Source organism: Pan troglodytes, chromosome 13 (assembly GCF_028858775.2).
Source record: "Pan troglodytes isolate AG18354 chromosome 13, NHGRI_mPanTro3-v2.0_pri, whole genome shotgun sequence".
NCBI lineage: Eukaryota > Metazoa > Chordata > Mammalia > Primates > Hominidae > Pan > Pan troglodytes.
The window spans coordinates 38,908,441-38,928,409 of NC_072411.2; the positions used below are offsets into that span (position 1 = coordinate 38,908,441).

The 19,969-nt window shown below is 37.5% G+C and overlaps 1 protein-coding gene across 2 annotated transcripts in view; it reads left to right on the plus strand.

Moving 5' to 3' along the window:
• The window catches only part of THSD7B (thrombospondin type 1 domain containing 7B), a 908,985-nt gene that overhangs the window by 100,396 nt on the left and 788,620 nt on the right, over window positions 1–19,969 (plus strand). For both annotated transcript variants that reach the window (XM_054679008.1, XM_009443389.3), the window contains exon 2: window positions 17,141–17,314. In XM_054679008.1, coding sequence (XP_054534983.1) covers window positions 17,176–17,314 — 139 coding nt within the window. In that variant the 5' untranslated portion in view covers window positions 17,141–17,175. The remainder of the gene's footprint in view (window positions 1–17,140; window positions 17,315–19,969) is intronic.

Consider the following 19,969-nt stretch of genomic DNA (forward strand, 5'->3'; position numbering starts at 1 on the left):
ATATGAATCCTTTTGTGCACAGTTTGGATTATTTCTATACTGGGTTATTACAGTACTGGATTATTTCTGGAGCAGTTGTTGCCCTGTCCAAATCTCCTTTACCTGGCCAGTTACTGTGAATGCTGGTTGCTCATGGATCACAGCCCTCTCCTTCCTAGAGAACTGCCCTTTGCCTCTTGGAGGCATGTCCGGAGAAAGGGGCCATTTTGGCTAAGGATGTGGGAAACCATGCTTCATAGAGAATGGTGGAGAGAGCTGGACATGTTTGGCTGAGAAGAGACAAGGCTTGGAGCTTCATTGCATTGGGAAAGATGAGACATACTTTAGCTATAATTACCAACAGAAGAGTTAAGATCAAAGGCTTTAGATTAAAAAAGGAGAGCACCTATTTCAATTTGAGATCCATGTCCTAATATTTGGACTGGGCTGCTTGGTGGGACATTGGATTAATTTTCTGTCATTGGAAGTATTCAGTTACTGCACAGGGTATTAGAGAAACTTTGAGCTGTGGAGATCTCTTCCAACATTCTTCTGATTCCTTGATCCTTCAAATGTTTGTCTCAGTACTATCAATGTGCTCTTCTGTGTTTTAACATTAACTTCAACATTCATTTCTTCTTGTCCATGTGAGTTAGAAGATGCAAGAAAAGCTTCTCTAGAGAAAGAGAAAGGTTTAGAAAAACAATAGCATGTGTTGAAAATTGTTGAGGGAAGATAGTACCATAAGTTAGGAAGATGTCATCCCTGGAGCTGGCGTTACCAGTTAAAAGCTGTATTCTTCTCATAAGTTCATTGATCCTCTATCAAAATCTCTCTACTGTATGTTTTTAAGTAGTGGCAAAGATGTGTTGGAGTGCATCATCCCACCTAAGTTTATTCAGGACTTCCACCCTGCAACCAATAACAAGCATTTTTAAAGCAGGTAGAGGGTTAAGATGCAGCTGTGGCCACAGAACAGAGTGACAAATGACCTGTAAGATGACATATTGTGTTACCTATTGTCTCATAAATATACAATTCCATGAGAGGATGATTTGATCAGCTGGGATGGTGAGCATTGCCTCTGGTTCCCCAAAAGTATTGTCAACACCTATGGAGTGGGTGTGATTGTTGCTTTTTCCTTGGTGTTCCTAACACAGGAAAAAGTGGGATTTCTTTTTTTTAAGCACTTGTGAGAGTGCCTATTTCATTCTTCTTATTTAACTAGTTCTTCATAAGCTCACTTTGTGTTTGTCCTAATGTATTTAGATTGTCATTTTTGTTTTAATGCTTTTAAGAAGTTTATGACTTTTTTTCTCTCTCAGGCTTTATTCCCGCAGACATCTTCTCATGTTCTTTGAATTTCTGAGTATTACTTCTTTTTCCCTAGCTGACAGAGGTCACGTTCTGTATTACTGTTAATAAAATATCAGGTCTGTAGGAAGCTATATTTTGAACTTTAATAAAAAATCACTATATTAAACTATGTTATTTTTAATGGCCAAGGTCCTTTAAAAACTTCCTGAAATTCACTCTTAACTCTGAAAAAAGGTGGAGGGGGGTGGGGGTTATTTGAAGAAACTATAGGGCATCTGACATTCCAAGACTATTAGTTTAGGAAATATAACTCATTTATTTTCTTTAAGAATTGTACCTAATTATTCAGTAAGGCTTACTTATGAAAACATTTGTTTGGTATTTAATTTTTAACGTATGGTTACACGCAGAAAAGCGTTCCTACCTAAAACCTTAGAGATTTTCCAACATTCTACCTGTTGGTCCTCACTTCAGTTTTGGAATTGGCAACAGTCTGGAAAGTATTTGTTATGAAAGGTGTAATGTTGATGGGATGAACAGAAGAAAGCTGGGTTTCTAGCAGAGTCTGTGAGAAATGGAATTTTGCAGCGTTTTGGAAGGAGCCTAATTGGTAATCAATTTTCCGTATGTGTTTGAGGTTGCTGGCTTTTCTAGCCCAGTTCTTTTTTTTTCATGAATTGTATTATATCATAATCTACTACTGGAATAGAATGTACCTTGCTTTACCTATTCACTTCATTCATTTCTTCATTTATTCAACATCTACTGTCACCCAGTGGGTCTAGACTACAAACTAGGACTACAAGATGAAGAAAATTATGTCCCCTAACATCCAGGAACAAACTTTTGTTTGGATGCTGCAGAGTCCACAGGAGTATTGTTGAAGCTTTTGAAAATACATGTCTTTAACATGCTAGTGTCTCAAGTAAATAATTTAATTCATGCCAAGAATAAAATCACAGACAGGCTATAACCTTGGCTGTCCCTAAGGGACCACCATTAATTCAGTGGACATTTTGATGGACATTTGTGGGCTCATTTGCCTTCTTTTGAAGCCCGTGGGTTTCCATGCAGTGTGGAGCTACCTCAGGTGCAGTTCACCAAGGACAAGCATGCAAACAAGAAATGCTTTTCCATTCCCACATGTCTTTAATGGACCTTCCCGTTTTTCTTACCCACACTTTTCTGCCCTTATAACTGAGAATGAAAGGTTTAAAATACTTTCTATAGTGAAATAGTTTCAAAGAATATATTATATAGTAAATAGAGTTAATGAACTGAGGGTAACAGTAATATCATTTCACAGAAGAGATCTATCCTATTGCTGTTTAATTAAAATCTTTCTGCTGATGGAAAAGTTCTCTCTCTGGTGTTTTCTTTAATGCATTCATGATGCATCTGTCTGGGCTCCCTTGCTAGAGATATCTTTCATTATAATCCACTTATCTAAGTTTGTAATTAAACTTCTAAATGTAAAATTTCCAGTGGTAAATTGCTAGGATACCCAGTGAACTTTACTTCTTTCTCTGGGAGAAATTGCTCCTTGAAATTTTTGATTTTGTGTTTTGGCTACTTTATTATTTAGAAAGTATTTGTGTGTACACACACACATATGTGTGATACAGCAATAAAGACAAAGAGTGGCTTTTTATTTAGTATTATTAATTTCTGTCTGTTTCTGTGAAATTGGAGATAGATAATATGGACTGAATGAATGAATGGCTGTTTTTAAGATGGGAAGTGGTAAATGAAATATACTTCAAGACAATTGCCTTCAGGCTCTATTGGTCTGTTTAAAACATCTAGAAACACACCACACAACACACACACATGCACACACACACACACACACACACATCCTTGAAGATGCAAGATGAAATAATATAATTTGTTTTCCACTGGTCAAACATGTTCTTGCAAATTTTCTTGGAATTTATACAATGAAAAAAGAATTTAAAAATGCCTTTTGCATTTCAACTTAATTTAGGATGTTTTCTTTCAAATAACACTCCATTCTTGTGCAAGGAGGGATGATACAGGATGAAAGTAAATTCTGTCAAATCTCCTGAATCTAATGGCAAATTACTAATGGTCAATGCCTAGACATAATAAATAAAAACTTATAAAGATAATGGAAGAGACTGCTAGAAAATTTTATAGGCTTATAAACTTATTATTTTAATGTCAACTGTAGATACATTTTTCAATAAATTTCTTTGCAACAATAGATGCATAATTAATCAAGAGAATGCAAAGCTATATTTACAGTTTAACTGGATAATTCTTTTGACATTAAATATTTAGAATCTTACATCGCAGAAAATGTTAATGAGTAATTAAGTATTTTTTTAATCTCAAAGTTCAACAGCATTTGAGAAGAGGATGTTTTCTTGTTCACACATTCCAGTTATCTTGAATTCTTATAAAGCTCCTTAGAGTAACTGTTAAATGTCAGCCTACATAAAATCTCTCTTTCTCGACAACATTCACATATATGTGTGTGTGTGTGTGTAAATTTGGTGAAAAGAGGTTATCAAATTCTTTCCTGTACCTTCAAGCAGAATGGACTACAGACTGACTTCCTCAGGTATCTATTTTATTTCTTAAAATATCTACAGAAGGTAATTGTGTCAATTTTATTACTTTTTCTAGAAGGTAAGGTTTTCAAATGGAACGTATTTTCTTTTTATAATTAACCTAAACTCCTCCAAACAACAGATTATATAGATTTTATTTTTTCTTTAGTGACTAGGTTATGTTTTTTGATATTATTTCTATTAAATGATTTAACTTCCTTTTTTTATAATTTGTAAAAAAAGTTCTCCACTTGAGTAGATTTAAAGTATAGGCAATTTAGAACTTCTTCTGTTCTGATCTTTAGGGGTGGTGGAGTGGGATATTCGTAATGTATTTATAAAGTAGGTGGAATTTTAAAGCTATTTACCGTAGGGTTGCGTAACTTCTGAATTAACTTTACTAAGCACAAAACAGATAATTCAGAGACTCAAACCAAGAGACATTCCTAAAGTTATAAAATTTACCTTTTCCCTGTGCAAAACTTAATTTAAATGCTATTTAAGAGATAACCTACTGCTGTTCTCAATTTAAATAATTTCCATTTGTCTGTAAACTAAATAAATTTTAGTAGCCATTAAAGTGAAAATGCCAAATATACATTTTAATCAATGATTTTCCACCTTAAATGCAAGGATTTGGAACCTGACAACATCTTTTATTGAAGCACAGCAGTATTAATTAACGATAACAGTTGTTGTTGAATAATAATGTAAAGACGGTCCTACCATAAGAAGTAAAAAAATCATAACTTATAGAAACCATTCTCTTTAAGTGAAGTTTGTTTTCTTTGATTCCATAATTTCATTCCTTTCCCACAAGAGTCATAATGCTTTGTGCTTGGGAGCCATTTTGTGCTTTAAAAATGTAAACAATAATTTGTTCATCTAAGACACTTGGAAATATGATTCTTTTAAAAATGAGTGTCAGCGGCTGGGCACGGTGGCTCACGCCTGTAATCCCAGCACTTTGGGAGGCCAAGGCGGAAAGATCATGAGGTCAGGAGTTTGAGCCTGGCATGGCCAATATGGTGAAACTCCATCTATACTAAAAATACAAAAATTAGCCAGGTATGGTGGCACGTGCCTGTAATCCCAGCTACTCAGGAGGCTGAGGCAGGAGAATCACTTGAAACTGGAAGGCAGATGTTGCAGTGAGCTGAGATCACACCACTGCACTCCGGGCTGGGCGAAAGAGCGAGACTCCGCCTCAAAAAAAAAAAAAAAAAAAGTGTCAGCGTTTGTGCTTGTATTTTAGGTGGCAGCAGATAGTTCTGTGTGTTGGGTAAGATCTCATTACCTGTGTGTTTGTATGTATGCATACCTTCCAAATGTTGATATTTTATGAATAATTTCTCAAAATGTTTTAAAATAGCCTAATTTTTCAGTAGTTGGATTTTTCTATCCATATTTCTCCCATCATAGGCTAAAGCTTCTTCACTGAAGTTATGGTCCAAGATTAAGAAAACTTCCTCGAAAAAATTATTTAAAAGTTGACTCAATAGTCCATGGATCCATTGAGCAAATCTTTGTTGAATATCTGTTTCCCAGGCAATATACTAGGAACTGGACATATAACACTGAACAAGATAAAGTACTTAGATACTGCTAGAGGACAGGAACATAAACCAATATGCCAATTTTAAGTACACTAAATTATGAGTTATTGAGCTGTTGTAAGTGTTACCAACAAACAACAAACAAACTAAACATCTAGGGACAGAGTCATCTCAGTTGTGCTGAAGAGACGGGGGTCTGGGAAGGCCTTTGCTGCACAATGAAGTGAGGAAGCAGGTCACGTGAATAGGAAGGAATGGCAGTGCAAGGACGTTAAGAAGGTGCATGCTTGAGGAACAAGAAAGAGGCCAGTGTGTCTGGGGCACAGGAGTGAATGGAGACTTGTGAGAAAGGAGGAAGGAGAAGAGGTAAAGTTCAACTAGCAGAGTCTTTAGATTTTATCCTGTGATTGAAAAGCCACTAGAGGATTTTGTAGAGGAAAGTATATTTTTTCCTTCCTAAAGATTACTCTGGATTTTCTGTGAGGAATGCATAGAAGGAAAGCAAGAGTGGAAGCAGAAAAGCCAGGCAGGAGGCTGTTAGCAGCTCTGGGGAGAATTGGTGTCTTGCATTAGGAGGGGAGTGGCTTGATACTGGATAGATTGCAAAGGTGCTGTCAACTAGATTTGCAGATGGATTGATTTTTCGATGCGACAAAGAAGGATTTCAGGATGACTCCTGGGCTTCTGGTCTGGTGAAGTGTGATGCTGTCGGGGAGATCCGGTCTGTGGGCTCTGTAGGGTAATCAAGCTCCATTTATTTTGTATGTTACATGTGTGTGCCCATCCAAATGCAGATGTTCAGTGGTAAGGTGTGAGTTCAGGGGCGAAGTCAGGTTGAAGATAGGGGAATAGATACAGAGAAATAGAAATAATGAATTGTGGAGTTTATTATTCCACTGTGGGACTAAGTCAGATCACCTGGAGAGTGAGCAAAGCTAGAGAAGAGGAGTCTGAGGACAGAGTCAGAGCCACACCAATCTAGAGGTTAAAATGAGAAAGACATACCAGAAATGGAGACTGAAAATACATAGCCCAGGAAAAATAAGACAAGTTGAGGAGAGTTTGATGTCTCTGTCCCAAGGGAAGAAAGTGATGAAGAAAGAGGGAGTAGGGGAATATTTGGGCAACAACCAGAAATGTTAGGGGGTGATAAAGAGATGATCCCATTAGGTAATCAGAGAAGGTGATTTTCCATGAAATGATGACAAGGCGGTTCTGAAATTATAAGAATGTATCCATGATACCTTCAGAATCAGGTAGGGCCTGGCAACTGCGTAGAAAGAAGCCGCATAAGTAAGTTCTTACTTTGGACTCTGTATGAACAGATTCATTCTCATTGGGGAATCTGAGGCAGCTTATCAGAGTAATTACTACTTTTCTTGGTATAAGCTGTGTCAGAGCCCTCAGTGAGAACAAATCCACTTACAGAACTTCCTTCTATGCAATTGCCATCATAAATGAAGCACCCCTTTCTTCACTGAAATGACACATGAAAAATGACAACAGATGCAATTACTCTACTTCTCATGTATTAATCATGTTTCTATGAATGTGAGTTTGTTTTATTCCCCATATTGGTTTCTCCTATGTTCACGTTCAGCAGGATGTTAGAGGCACACTCATACAACATACATCAACATACATAGATGTTTATAAATAGACCTACTGTATTTAGTGACATGGATACTGTGGGACTTACAGCTCATGTAGCAGAAGGCACACAAAAGCATGGCTTAAAAAGAAAGTGGTTTATTTACTCACAAAACAGGAAGTCCAGAAGTTGACAATTCAGACAGTGGCTGCAGCTCTGTGATGGTGTCTGAGCCTCAGGTTTCCTCTGTTCTCCATTCTATCTTCCTTAGTAGGTGGCACATATCCCCATGGCTTCAAGCAGGCTCTGGCGACTCCAGGTGTTGCATCTGTGTTCTATGGGAAAGAGATAAATGGCGAAAGACCATACTTTTTTTTTTGCGGGGAGGGGACTTTATATTTTTATTGGATAAGGGAACTCTCCATACCCTTGATACTTCTGCCTCCTAATCTTTGGCCAGAACTGAGTCACGTGGCAGCCCTAGCTACGTAAAAATCTGAGAACGTGATCTTTTCTTTTTTCTTTTCTTTTCCTTTTCTTTTCATTTTCTTTTCTTTTCTTTCTTTCTTTCTTTCTTTCTTCCTTTTTCTTTCTTTCTTCTTTCTCTTTCTTTTCTTTCTTTCTTTTCTCTCCTCTCTCTTCTCTCTCCCTTCGTTCCTTGACAAGTGGACACTTTAAAGAATAGTAGTTTTAGAAGAAAGGGAGATTGGGAGGCCAAGGCAGGTGGATCATGAGGTCAGGGGTTCAAGATCTACCTGGCCAAGATGATGAAACCCTGTCTTTACTGAAAATACCAAAAAAAAAAAAAAAAAAAAGCCAGGCATGGTGGCAGGCACCTGTAATCCCAGCTACTTGGATTTATAAAGTAGGGGGAATTTTAAAGCTATTTACCATAGGATTGCATAACTGCTACATTGCTTCAACCTGGGAGGTAGAGTTTGCAGTGAGCCGAGATCGCGCCACTGCACTCCAGCCTGGGTGACAGAGCAAGACTCCATCTAAAAAAAAAAAAAAAAAAAAAAAAGAAGAAAGGGAGAATATAGCAATGTTTGTCACAGATACCCGGATACCAAATTATGTTTTTGGAGGTTTCAGAAAACCTATTTCAATCCCTCTTTTTATCTGTTATGTCCTGTGGCAAAAGCTTGTTAAGAGGTAGGACTTTTTGCGAAATTTTCTGTGACTTCATTACATGACACCAAGTTATTGCAATTATAATATAGCAAACCAAAGACACATGTGATTGTATACTTTTATGGTATGCATTCCCGTGCCACATTCTTACATTTCACACTGTTTAGGATTCTTCAGTTACCTGCAGAGTGTCATGCTGAGGTCTGCAGAGTGAGGTGCAGAGAGGAAGAGGCTGGTGGTTCAAAGGCCTGAACAAGTTACTAAACATCATGTCATTGCAAGGCCGGAGGTTATTCTCTCATAAAATAGAGATGATAATACCTGTTTTCTCCTTCGCAGGGTCAGTGTGAATCTTTAATGGAGTTCTTGGTACAGAGTGCTTTTTAGCTCTTCAGAAATATGGCACAAAGTCACAAGATTGGAAAGTTGAAAAATCATCTTCCACTATTTTGCTGCAGGGCAGGATTGCATTCAAACTGTTCCTTAAATATTGCTGGAGTGGAGTTCTGACTTTTGAGAAAACAATGACAATAGTAATAATGACAACCCTTTAGTGACCTGTCAGTGTACACTGTCAGGCACTCATCTATACACTTTATATCCATGTTTCTGTAGCATCCTTCATTCCTAAGGGTTATCAATGACTGTCCTCCTCATTTTGTGGATGAGGAACCTCAGGCTCCAAGGTCGTGCACCGCCAGGGTTCACAAGGCATGATGTAAACAGAATGGGTTGTGGCGTCAGGACTGTTTTGTGACCCAGCTTGACACTTGTTTGCTGAGATGGCCTTGGAATATTGATTTAACACCCTTAGGGATCAATCTCTTTTGCATCTAAAAATAGGAATAATTGCTCATCGTGACGATTAAGTGAAATTATTTGATATAAATTGGCTTGTACAGATGCTAAGAGAACCTACTTCAGGCTATAAAGGATCTATATTATCAGAGACATGAAAAAATGCTTGTGTTGATATTGAGTTACAACTCTAGTCTCTCTTGCTTCAGTGGGAGATCATTGAGGTCACTTGGAAACAACCGACTATCTTTGGGACTTCGGGTTGTTGCTTGATGGACCATGCCTCAGTTTTCTTATCTCTAAAGTGGGGCATAATATGAATAACTACTTTGCAGGGCTGTGGTGAGCATTAAATGAAGTGTTTAGGTCATTGTCTTGTATACAGCAACGTATGGTAAAGCCATTATGGAAGGTAAAGTGGGATGCAGAATATTGCAGTCAGACAATAGCCCCGTTGATCGGCCATCTTTATTGAGCCATCTTCTCTGCACAGTTACCATGAGATGGCGCTATGGAGATGTACATAATCACAGTTTCCTTTTCTCCCACTCATTGCTGTTTCTTTAGGCTGAAAGCAAATTGAAACTATTTTTACTTTATTTTATTTTTTTAAATGTTGCACCTTTTAAATATTTAAGGGCTTCAACGGTAAGAATACATTTAAGGGAAAATGAAATGCGTATGAAGTGTGAGGCACTTTTTTTTATAGTCTCAATGGCCTTTCAATGATTAGAAAACTGAGGCTAAAAGGAGAAACTGTGTTTTTTAATTTCTCTTAATATTCATCAGTTTAGAGCTAACCTTGCAAATACATTTTGGATGCTAAGATATATAGTAAAGAAGAAGATTTGGAAACTCAACGACCTTCATGATATAAATTATTCAAGCCATTGTGGGTAGCACATGTCTCCCACATAATGTATTTTTGTAATCATAGTCATAGCATTTTTTTTTTCATTTGTGTTTTACAAACAGAGGAGTGGAATCTCTGATTGTTTCTTGTCCTCTCATTTTGTTTATGGTGAACTCTTGTGTAGCTTCCCAAGTTACAGATACAAAAATGACTCCCAATATTTTCCAAGGAATAATTTAATGGGAATTCCAGGCATTTCAGGAAGAGAGGCAGTGTGGTTCAGTGGAGTAGGACACACCTGTGTTCAAACTCCATTCTGGGCTGGGCACAGTGGCTCACGTCTGTAATCCCAGCACATTGGGAGGCCATGGCAGGCTGATCACCTGAGGCCAGGAGTTTGAGACCAGGCTGGCCAAAATGGTGAAACTCTGTCTCTACTAAAAATACAAAAATTAGCCAGACGTGGTGGTGGGCGCCTGTAGACCCAGCTGCTCGGGAGGCTGAGACACGAGAATTGTTTGAACCTGGGAGGAGGAGGCTACAGTGAGCCGAGATCGTGCCACTGCACTCCAGCCTGAGTGACAGAGTGAGACTGTCAATAAATAAATAAATAAATAAATAAATCCATTCTGCACTTTCCATCAGCTCAGTAGAAAGCATGCAGCACGTATTTTTAGGAGTAAAAGTCCAAAATTGAAATTCTTTTAATCATTGTGTAAGATCTGTATTCCAGATTGTTTTGGTCAAGATCAGTTTTTGGTTTCTTATTGGCACTAGGCCTTGTTAGTGATAGCCAGGAGATTATGGGGACCACAGGAGCCCCGTAGGTTCTCCAAGCCACTCTATCCGGATCTTCTGCTGTTAGGTCCTGGCTTGGGTAATCACAGAAGGCACCTTAAAGGAGTTAGGTCACTTTGCAGAGTTAATACAGGGTTCTAGACTGCTGAGGAAGCCTAAGAGAAAACCAAGGCTCATAGCAAACTGTGCTAAGACAATATTAATGTGGCTTTCTTTGGAATTAAAATTCAAAGATTGATGCAAAATTCAACATCTTTCCATATGACTCCTTGGCCAATCATTCTGGCTCATGTGCTATCTCATTGGAACTCATAATCCTTTCAATCGCTTTTTAGCTTCCCACCTACAGCCATTTGGAGTAGAGAAGATATGCTTTTGGCCCTCCTTCTCTTTAGTTTACATGGTAGTGATCTGAATATATTTTCAGATATGCTGAATGGCCATTAGTGAGAATGGACAAAGTCATCTTGTATACCCTGGTGATTTTGTTTCATGAAAAAAAGTAGCCTCTGTGTAGAACTGGTCCTGCTAGCTATTACTTTATTAACTTTGGAAATAATAGCTTAGGAACAACCACTGCCAAACACAGTCATCATCTTTATCAAAAGCTCTCTGACATGGCATTGACTTTGATCTATCATTATATATAGAAGACCACTCATTTGCTTTCCCAGGGGTATATTTTTAAACTAATTTGCTTTTTAGGATTCACCAGGAAGTTATATTGTTTTATGAGGGCAATATTTAGGTTTTTTTCAACTGCCTCAATGGCATATATAATTGGCAATGATGTCTTCTGAAAAATGTCCAGACTAAAATCTTTGTATCAAATCTGTATTATGCAGAATTAACCACCCATTTGTGTGGTGTGGTGTGTATGTGTCTGGAGAATATAATAGCCTGGCTTCAGTCCACCATTCCGTAGAAGTGGAGTGAACATCTATTGAGACAAAAGACTTAGGCAGTCTTTAAATATCATGATATAATTTCCAGTCCATTCTTTGTTGTGTTGCTTCTTAAAGCATGTGAACTTACATTATAAGTGTGAAATATCCATAATCTAGTGTATGTGTGTGTATGTGCATAAAAATGTCTCATCTATTGGGCCACAATTCATATCATAGACAGATGCCACCTTACCTGGGAGCATCAGGGCAGGAGCTGAGATTCCAGGGCTTCTAGCTGGAATGGGGAGCTCCTGCCTGTATGAACCCACAGCTGAAACTTGTACACTAAGCAGAGCAGGCACTGATGGGTAAACACATGTGTTTGTGGCTGCAGTCTGTCCCCTAACATGCTCTGGGGTCTCTGAGGCTCTTCTCCAGCTCTGCTGTAGCTGCAGTTCTGACTGTGGCACTGTCTCCTCTTCTGGAGAGGGGGAGGAAGGGAGCGTGTAGAGTGTGCTCCCTGATGGTGATGTGTGCGTCTGTGAATCTTCACATGTGCAGATGGGTTCCAGTGCGCCTGTATGTGCATAGAGCCTGGGCTGCTGTCCACTAGGGTTCCAGAAAAGGACTCTTGGTCAGAACAATTCAGGTTTTGTAATAGTATACTAACTTAAAAATATTTTTACTTGAGGAGGGGGACTACCTTTTTCAGCTTCACACAAAAATACCATGTAAGCTAGTAATTGCCTTAGAATAAACTATAATTTAGTAGCCATTTTGCCTAATTTTTAGCAAAAGCACAGTTGTGACAAATCATATTCTTGGATGTTTGCTCTAAGGAAATGTGGCCAATTCAGTTCTCTAGGCCAGAAGTTTTAGAATTGTGTCTAGTAACGCCGCAAAAGTTTCATGAAATCATCTAACAGGCCACTCTTGGAGAAAAAAACCATTCAAGCAACGGAGCTTTACCATCTTTCAGCTGGAGCACTCCACTTTTGCTCTTCTCAATATGGTATGCAGTGTAGAAATTTGAAGAAAAGTTTTGGTTGCTTTTTACTTCTCATCCCTGGATTGAGGCAGGCTGTCAGAGAGCTGTGTACTGGAACTTCATTGCTTGACTCCTTGTAGAATAATTTTTACTGATTTGTACTTTGCTACCATACCCTTGGAGTGTTCTAGGAATGCCACGAGACTCCACTACAGACAACTTGCTGTTTTATTTGATGAAGTAATGTGTTCAGCACATGGCCCAGCATACCACCTGTATTTATAAGGACTCCTGATATAAATCCCAACAGTGCTTGGGAGCAGGGCAATGTCTTTTCCTGGGGGGGAAAAAAAGAAGGCAAAAACTGTGGATAGGGTGGTATAATTTAATCCTATACACATGAGGATCATAGACTGCAATAGCCATTTCTTTTCTTTTCTTTTTTTTTAATTATACTTTAAGTGTTAGGGTACATGTGCACAATGTGCAGGTTTGTTACATATGTATACATGTGCCATGATGGTGTGCTGCACCCATTAACTCGTCATTTACATTAGGTATATCTCCTAATGCTATCCTTCCCCCCTCCCCCCACCCCACAACAGGTCCCAGTGTGTGATGTTCTCCCTCCTGTGTCCAAGTGTTCTCATTGTTCAATTCCCACCTATGAATGAGAACATGCGGTGTTTGGTTTTTTGTCCTTGCAATAGTTTGCTGAGAATGATGGTTTCCAGCTTCATCCATGTCCCTACAAAGGACATGAACTTATCATTTTTTATGGCTGCATAGTATTCCATGGTGTATATGTGCCACATTCTCTTAATCCAGTCTATCACTGATGGACATTTGGGTTGGTTCCAAGTCTTTGCTATTGTGAATAGTGCCACAATAAACATACGTTTGCATGTGTCTTTATAGCAGCATGACTTATAATCCTTTGGGTATATATCCAGTAATGGGATGGCTGGGTCAAATGGTATTTCTAGTTCTAGATCCTTGAGGAATCGCCACACTGACTTCCACAATGGTTGAACTAGTTTACAGTCCCACCAACAGTATAAAAGTGTTCCTATTTCTCCACATCCTCTCCAGCACCTGTTGTTTCCTGACCTTTTAATGATTGCCATTCTAACTGGTGTGAGATGGTATCTCATTGTGGTTTTGATTTGCATTTCTCTGATGGCCAGTGATGGTGAGCATTTTTTCATGTCTCTTGGCTGCATAAATGTCTTCTTTTGAGAAGTGTCTGTTCATATCCTTCGCCCACTTGTTAATGGGGTTGTTTGTTTTTTTCTTGTAAATTTGTTTGAGTTCATTGTAGATTCTGGATGTTAGCCCTTTGTCAGATGAGTAGATTGCAAAAATTTTCTCCCATTCTGTAGGTTGCCTGTTTGCTCTGGTGGTAGTTTCTTTTGCTGTGCAGCAGCTCTTTAGTTTAATTAGATCCCATTTGTCAATTTTGGCTTTTGTTGCCATTACTTTTGGTGTTTTAGACATGAAGTCCTTGCCCATGCCTATGTCCTGAATGGTATTGCCTGGGTTTTCTTCTGGGGTTTTTATGGTTTTAGGTCTAACATTTAAATCTTTAATCCATCTTGAATTAATTTTTGTATAAGGTGTAAGGAAGGGATCCAGTTTCAGCTTTCTGCATATGGCTAGCCAGTTTTCCCAGCACCATTTATTAAATAGGGAATCCTTTCCCCATTTCTTGTTTTTGTCAGGTTTGTCAAAGATCAAATAGTTGTAGATGTGTGGCATTATTTCTGAGGGCTCTGTTCTGTTCCATTGGTCTATTTCTCTGTTTTGGTACCAGTACCATGCTGTTTTGGTTACTGTAGCCTTGTAGTATAGTTTGAAGTCAGATAGCGTGATGCCTCCAGCTTTGTTTTTTTGGCTTAGGATTGACTTGGCAATGTGTGCTCTTTTTTGGTTCCACATGAACGTTAAAGTAGTTTTTTCCAATTCTGTGAAGAAAGTCATTGGTAGCTTGATGGGGATGGCATTGAATCTGTAAATTACCTTGGGCAGTATGGCCATTTTCACGATATTGATTCTTCCTACCCATGAGCATGGAATGTTCTTCCATTTGTTTGTGTCCTCTTTTATTTTGTTGAGCAGTGGTTTGTAGGTCTCCTTGAAGAGGTCCTTCACGTCCCTTGTAAGTTGGATTCCTAGGTATTTTATTCTCTTTGAAGCAATTTTGAATGGAGACCCATCAGTGTGCTGTATTCAGGAAACCCATTTCATGTGCAGAGACACACATAGGCTCAAAATAAAGGGATGGAGGAAGATCTACCAAGCAAATGGAAACAAAAAAAGGCAGGGGTTGCAATCCTAGTCTCTGATAAAATAGACTTTAAACCAACAAAGTTCAAAAGAGACAAAGAAGGCCATTACATAATGGTAAAGGGATCAATTCAACAAGAAGAGCTAACTATTCTAAATATATATGCACCCAATATAGGAGCACCCAGATTCATAAAGCAAGCCCTTAGAAACCTACAAAGAGACTTAGACTACCACACAATAATAATGGGAAACTATAACACCCCACTGTCAACATTAGACAGATCAACGAGACAGAAAGTTAACAAGGATATCCAGGACTTGAACTCAGCTCTGCACCAAGCAGACCTAATAGACATCTACAGAACTCTCCACCTCAAATCAACAGAATATACATTCTTCTCAGCACCACACCACACTTATTCCAACATTGACCACATAGTTGGAAGTAAATCACTCCTCAGCAAATGTAAAAGAACAGAAATTATAACAAGCTATTTCTTTTCCTTGGCCACTAGGAAGCTCATAGTCAGATTTGCCACCCACTTGTAGTAATTGTGTGGGTATATATTTAGGGGCAATAACTTCTACCCTTCAGATCCCCTTTTTACTGTTCAATCTTTTTACTCTCCAATATCTATATCTTTTTATTTTTCATAATACATATATTGTGGTAAGTTATTTTAGATCTCCTTCACTCCACTACAGTTTTCTTATTATCTTTTGGAAAACTGTACATGGATATCTGGTAGCCTCATCAGACTTAATCTATTCTATTCTAAAGTAAAGCATGTTCTCAAATGTGCCCCTCTTCCTGTTTCCTGTTTTTGGTAAAGGGATCCCATCAGTTCAGGCATCTAAGTTTGCAGTCTTTCTATCCTTTTTCATCATCTTCCTCTTATGTAGCACATCCAGTTGTTAACCAGATCGTTTAAATCCAGAAGCAATTTCTATGACTTCTCAAGTCTCTGCTGATCCTTGATCATTTCATTCACCAGTACTTGCCTGGACTACTGTTTCACTAATTTTCTAACTGCCCTCAATTTCTCTACCATTGTCTACTAGTAATCCATTTTGCACACTGATTCTAGTTATTTAAAAATCATTTGCTCTTCTATGATTCTTGTTACTATTTACAGCATGAAGCCCAAATCCCTCATATGCCATTCACAGCTCTTTACAATTTGGTTCCCAACCTATGTTTTAAATCTCATCTTAGTCTATTCCTCCCTCTTCTTTGTGTCCTTCACAGCAACCACCAGCCTAATCACCAGTCCCCAAGCACAAAACGCATTTCAACGCCTTGTTGTTTTCTCTGCCTGAGATGCCCTTCCCGACTCCTTCAAGTCCTTATGTTTCCTTAGGCTCTTCTCAAATATTATCTTGTGTGAGGCTCTCCTCTCTTTGTCGCACAGCACAGAGGAACTAATTGCCTTGTCCTCAGTCTTTCCATCCCACTTTCTTAATACTACTGTTAGAGCATCCCTTGCCCTGCTTTGGACTTGTTGTGTATGCGTATCTCTTTCTCCAAATCATGAACTCCTCATGGACTTTGTCTGAGTAGAAGGGAGGGAATATACAAGGTATCTGCCAACCCTGCTTTTAAGAATAAAATATACCGACACAGGGACTGTGGAGTCCATAGAATTGATGAGGCCTTCAGTGGGTGAGGATTGAAAACTTGGCTAATTAACTGCTGACCTTCAAATGTTAATATTATAAAGACTATCTTCATGGCAATAGAAAATTTGCAATACCATCATAATAAACGTTCTAGCAGTCAAAGTCAGTTTTTATCATTTCTGTACAGAAGAAACTTACTTGATTTTTTGTACAGAAGAAACTTACCTGATTTTATTTCAGAGAAATAAAAGGTATATATTTAACATTTAACATAACATATATTTACTACTTTCTTTTAATAATGTGTACAGTTAAAGCTTATTTTCTTACCAAAAGTATAAACATGAGTTAACCACCTCAGGCTTTTGTTTCTTTTCTTTTTAGAGCTACTATGGGAATCAAGTAACTACTTTGGATCCTGTGAGAATCCATGATAATATTATCACGTTACATTGATCTTTTTTTTACCAAAAGTATAAAATAAAAAGCAATTGGGGAAATAACTAGTTTTATCATCCAGTGGTAGATTTCATTCATGAATACACTTCACTACAAAAAATAATACAAAACATGGTAAAAACAGAATGTGGATTTGCTTTTTGTAGCTTTTCCCACAGGGTTGATATTATATGTACTATCTTCATGCTAATGAAAAATTTGCAATACCATCATAATAAAGGTTCTAGCAGTCAAAATGAGTTTTTATCTTTTCTTTATGGAAGAAACTTACCTGATTTTTCTTTTTCTCTTTTAGGAATAGGCAAGTCAAGAGGCTGAAAAATCTGAAGCATGTTTCCAAAGAGCAACCTAACAGTCACTTGCTGGGTATGGAGGAGCATGAGGAAGCTCTTTCTATTGCTTTCTCTCTTGCTGTCCCATGCAGCTCATTTGGAAGGCAAAAAGGATAATCAGTTCATCTGGAAACCAGGTAGGAATGTCCTGGCTGTTCCTTTGTCCTATTTTCATTAACAAGAAGAATATTCTTTCCATCCTTCTTCTTCTTCTTCTTTCTAAAGTAGTGGGAAATATCCAGAGAGGAAAAATAGACTCTTTTTTTAAATTCTGCAGCTTATATTTGATTTTTACTCCGGCATAATTGTCTTCTCCATCCATGATGCTTGTTGTCCTTCTGAATTTTCCTGTTGTTGTCAATTAAAGTTATGATTTCCATAGTTACATCTACTTCTCCTTTGTCAAATATTTCACCAGTGTGCAGCACATTTGTAGCAAAAATGACATCTGAATTTAGCTGATATTCTCAGCTAAGAACGCTTTGGACCAGTTTTGCATGTCTCTTTCAGGGTTTAAACTAGTTAGCTATTTATTATTAAATGCTTTCCAGCATAGATCTTCTATGTCTAGGTTTGAGAGCATGAAAAATTATCCTAACAGCTTTGCTCATTAGTTGTGACTGTAAAGTCACGTTAATGTATTTTGAGATTCTTAGCTACCTCATGCATTATCCTTTATGTATATGAATAATTTGAGTTGAAAGTTGGGGCTGGAATATAACTTATGTTCATCTCTAAATATTTCCTTAATTTGGCTGCGAAAAAGATCTTTTAAATTTAATTTCAGAGCCTAATAATTTATTAACTTAAATTATGAACCCTAAACATCTTAGCTCTTTGTATTACTGATGCTTTTCCTTGCTCTGGATTTTAATTTTCTTTAAGTTTCACAATCAGATCATTTAAAATATTTATTGCTTTCTCAAGACTCCATTCTTTCAAATACTGATAACTTATATACTTAATATCTTGGAACTGGAAAATGTGATGTTATAGAAGATCTATGGTCCTCAAAGAGTTTTCATTTTGGCCTCATCATCTGTAAATTAAATAGACTTCAAATGTATTGTGTCACCATGGAAATATGTATAAAAGTGATGTTTGTAATATTTAAATAATTTTGCAAAAATGAAAGTGAATTTTGCTTTAAAGTCTATTAAGTAAAAAAAAAAACAAAACAGCCACCATTAGAGATACAGTCTGGATGAAATTTAATTGCATTAAAGCCCCTATAAATTAATTTAATTGTGGGCTCCAATACTTCATTACTGATTTGCATTTTTTTCCCTCAGAGTAGTTTTAGGCAGCTTTGGAAATAGTCCTGAAAGTCAGTATTTCCTTTCTGGGAATGGGGTTATTTTGTTTTAATCACAAAAGACGAACATTTGATCAAATCAAAATATGCACATTTTTATGACTACTGTCAAAAGTTTTAAAAAATATATGATTAAAATGGAAAGTGGCAAATTTGAAAAACGAATGAGATGTGTTAAGAAAATGGGGTTATTTTGAAGCAAGTTTTAAAATAAGCATGCTTTTCTAAAAGTAGGTCATTGGAACAAGATGGTAAAAACAAACTCTACAGTGGATGAATTTTTTTGGTAACTGTCAAACTTAAGTTTCAGAAGTGAGGATCCTTTTCATCATACATAACACATTGTTTAAAATGAACATATAAGTCACTACTGTCACTTCTCCTGGTATTCATTACTTCTTTCCCTCCTTACAGTGCCATCAAAAAGGTAACAATATGATTTTTTCCTATTTGGTTTTGCTTTCAAAGCAGATTACTTATGTATGACTGACATTTTAAAAGTGAAAGAAATCTAAAAGGTACAAAATTAAGAACAAAAGCTCCAATGTATCCCTTTCCAATCTCTTTTGTATCCTTCAGAAAATTTCCTTGTACATGTAAGTACACATTTATGCATGTTTATGTGTATGAATCACACAGAAGATACACATATAACTATAGTCATTAATTAGGTTGTTAAGAAAGAAACAGCACATGCGAAGTTGGCAGTTGAGAAGAGTTTCATAGAAGGACATTTACAAAAGTAGGCAAGTGTGAGCAGTGTGTAAGGACAGGAACAAGGGATTGTGCAGTGACCCTGAACTGTATCAGTTGGGAGCCTCTACAACTTCTGGGTATGTAGGGACCAGGAGAAAGAGTGGTTCCCAGAATCTGGAGAGGTGCTTGACAAATGCTGTGGCTTTTAAAGGGATACAGCCAACCTGCAGCAAAATAGGAAGGAGGCCAGGGGAATGAAGGGCTCCACCTCACTTTCCTCCAGCTTTCAGATCTGCCAGGCCTCCCATTGGATGAATTCAACCAAAAACCACAAGGCAGGGGAGCCCATGGATATATCCATTTGGGTAAACCTCTTGAGCAGGAAGCAGGATGGAGAATGGTGCACCTGAAAATATTTAATTCTTCCATATATGCATGTATGTATACACACATGTTTCATATAAGTGGAATCATACTCTGCACTGCTTTCTGCAACTATCTTTGATCATATAATGATATATTGATGAATATTACATATTAATGCACATATGCCAACCTCATCTTTTAATGATTGCATAGTATTCTTTAGCATTTTCATTTAATAAATTTATCTAGTTTTCCTGTTGCTTTATCTTCTCTTCCTCTATTGCTTGGCATTTCAGTGGTTTCTAGTTTTTTTGCTATTATAAATAATGCTGACATGAATGCAGTATTATTTTAAAGGTAAGCAATAATAAATTGATTTAAGGAGTTACATCCCTGGAAAAATTCTAGTTTATAA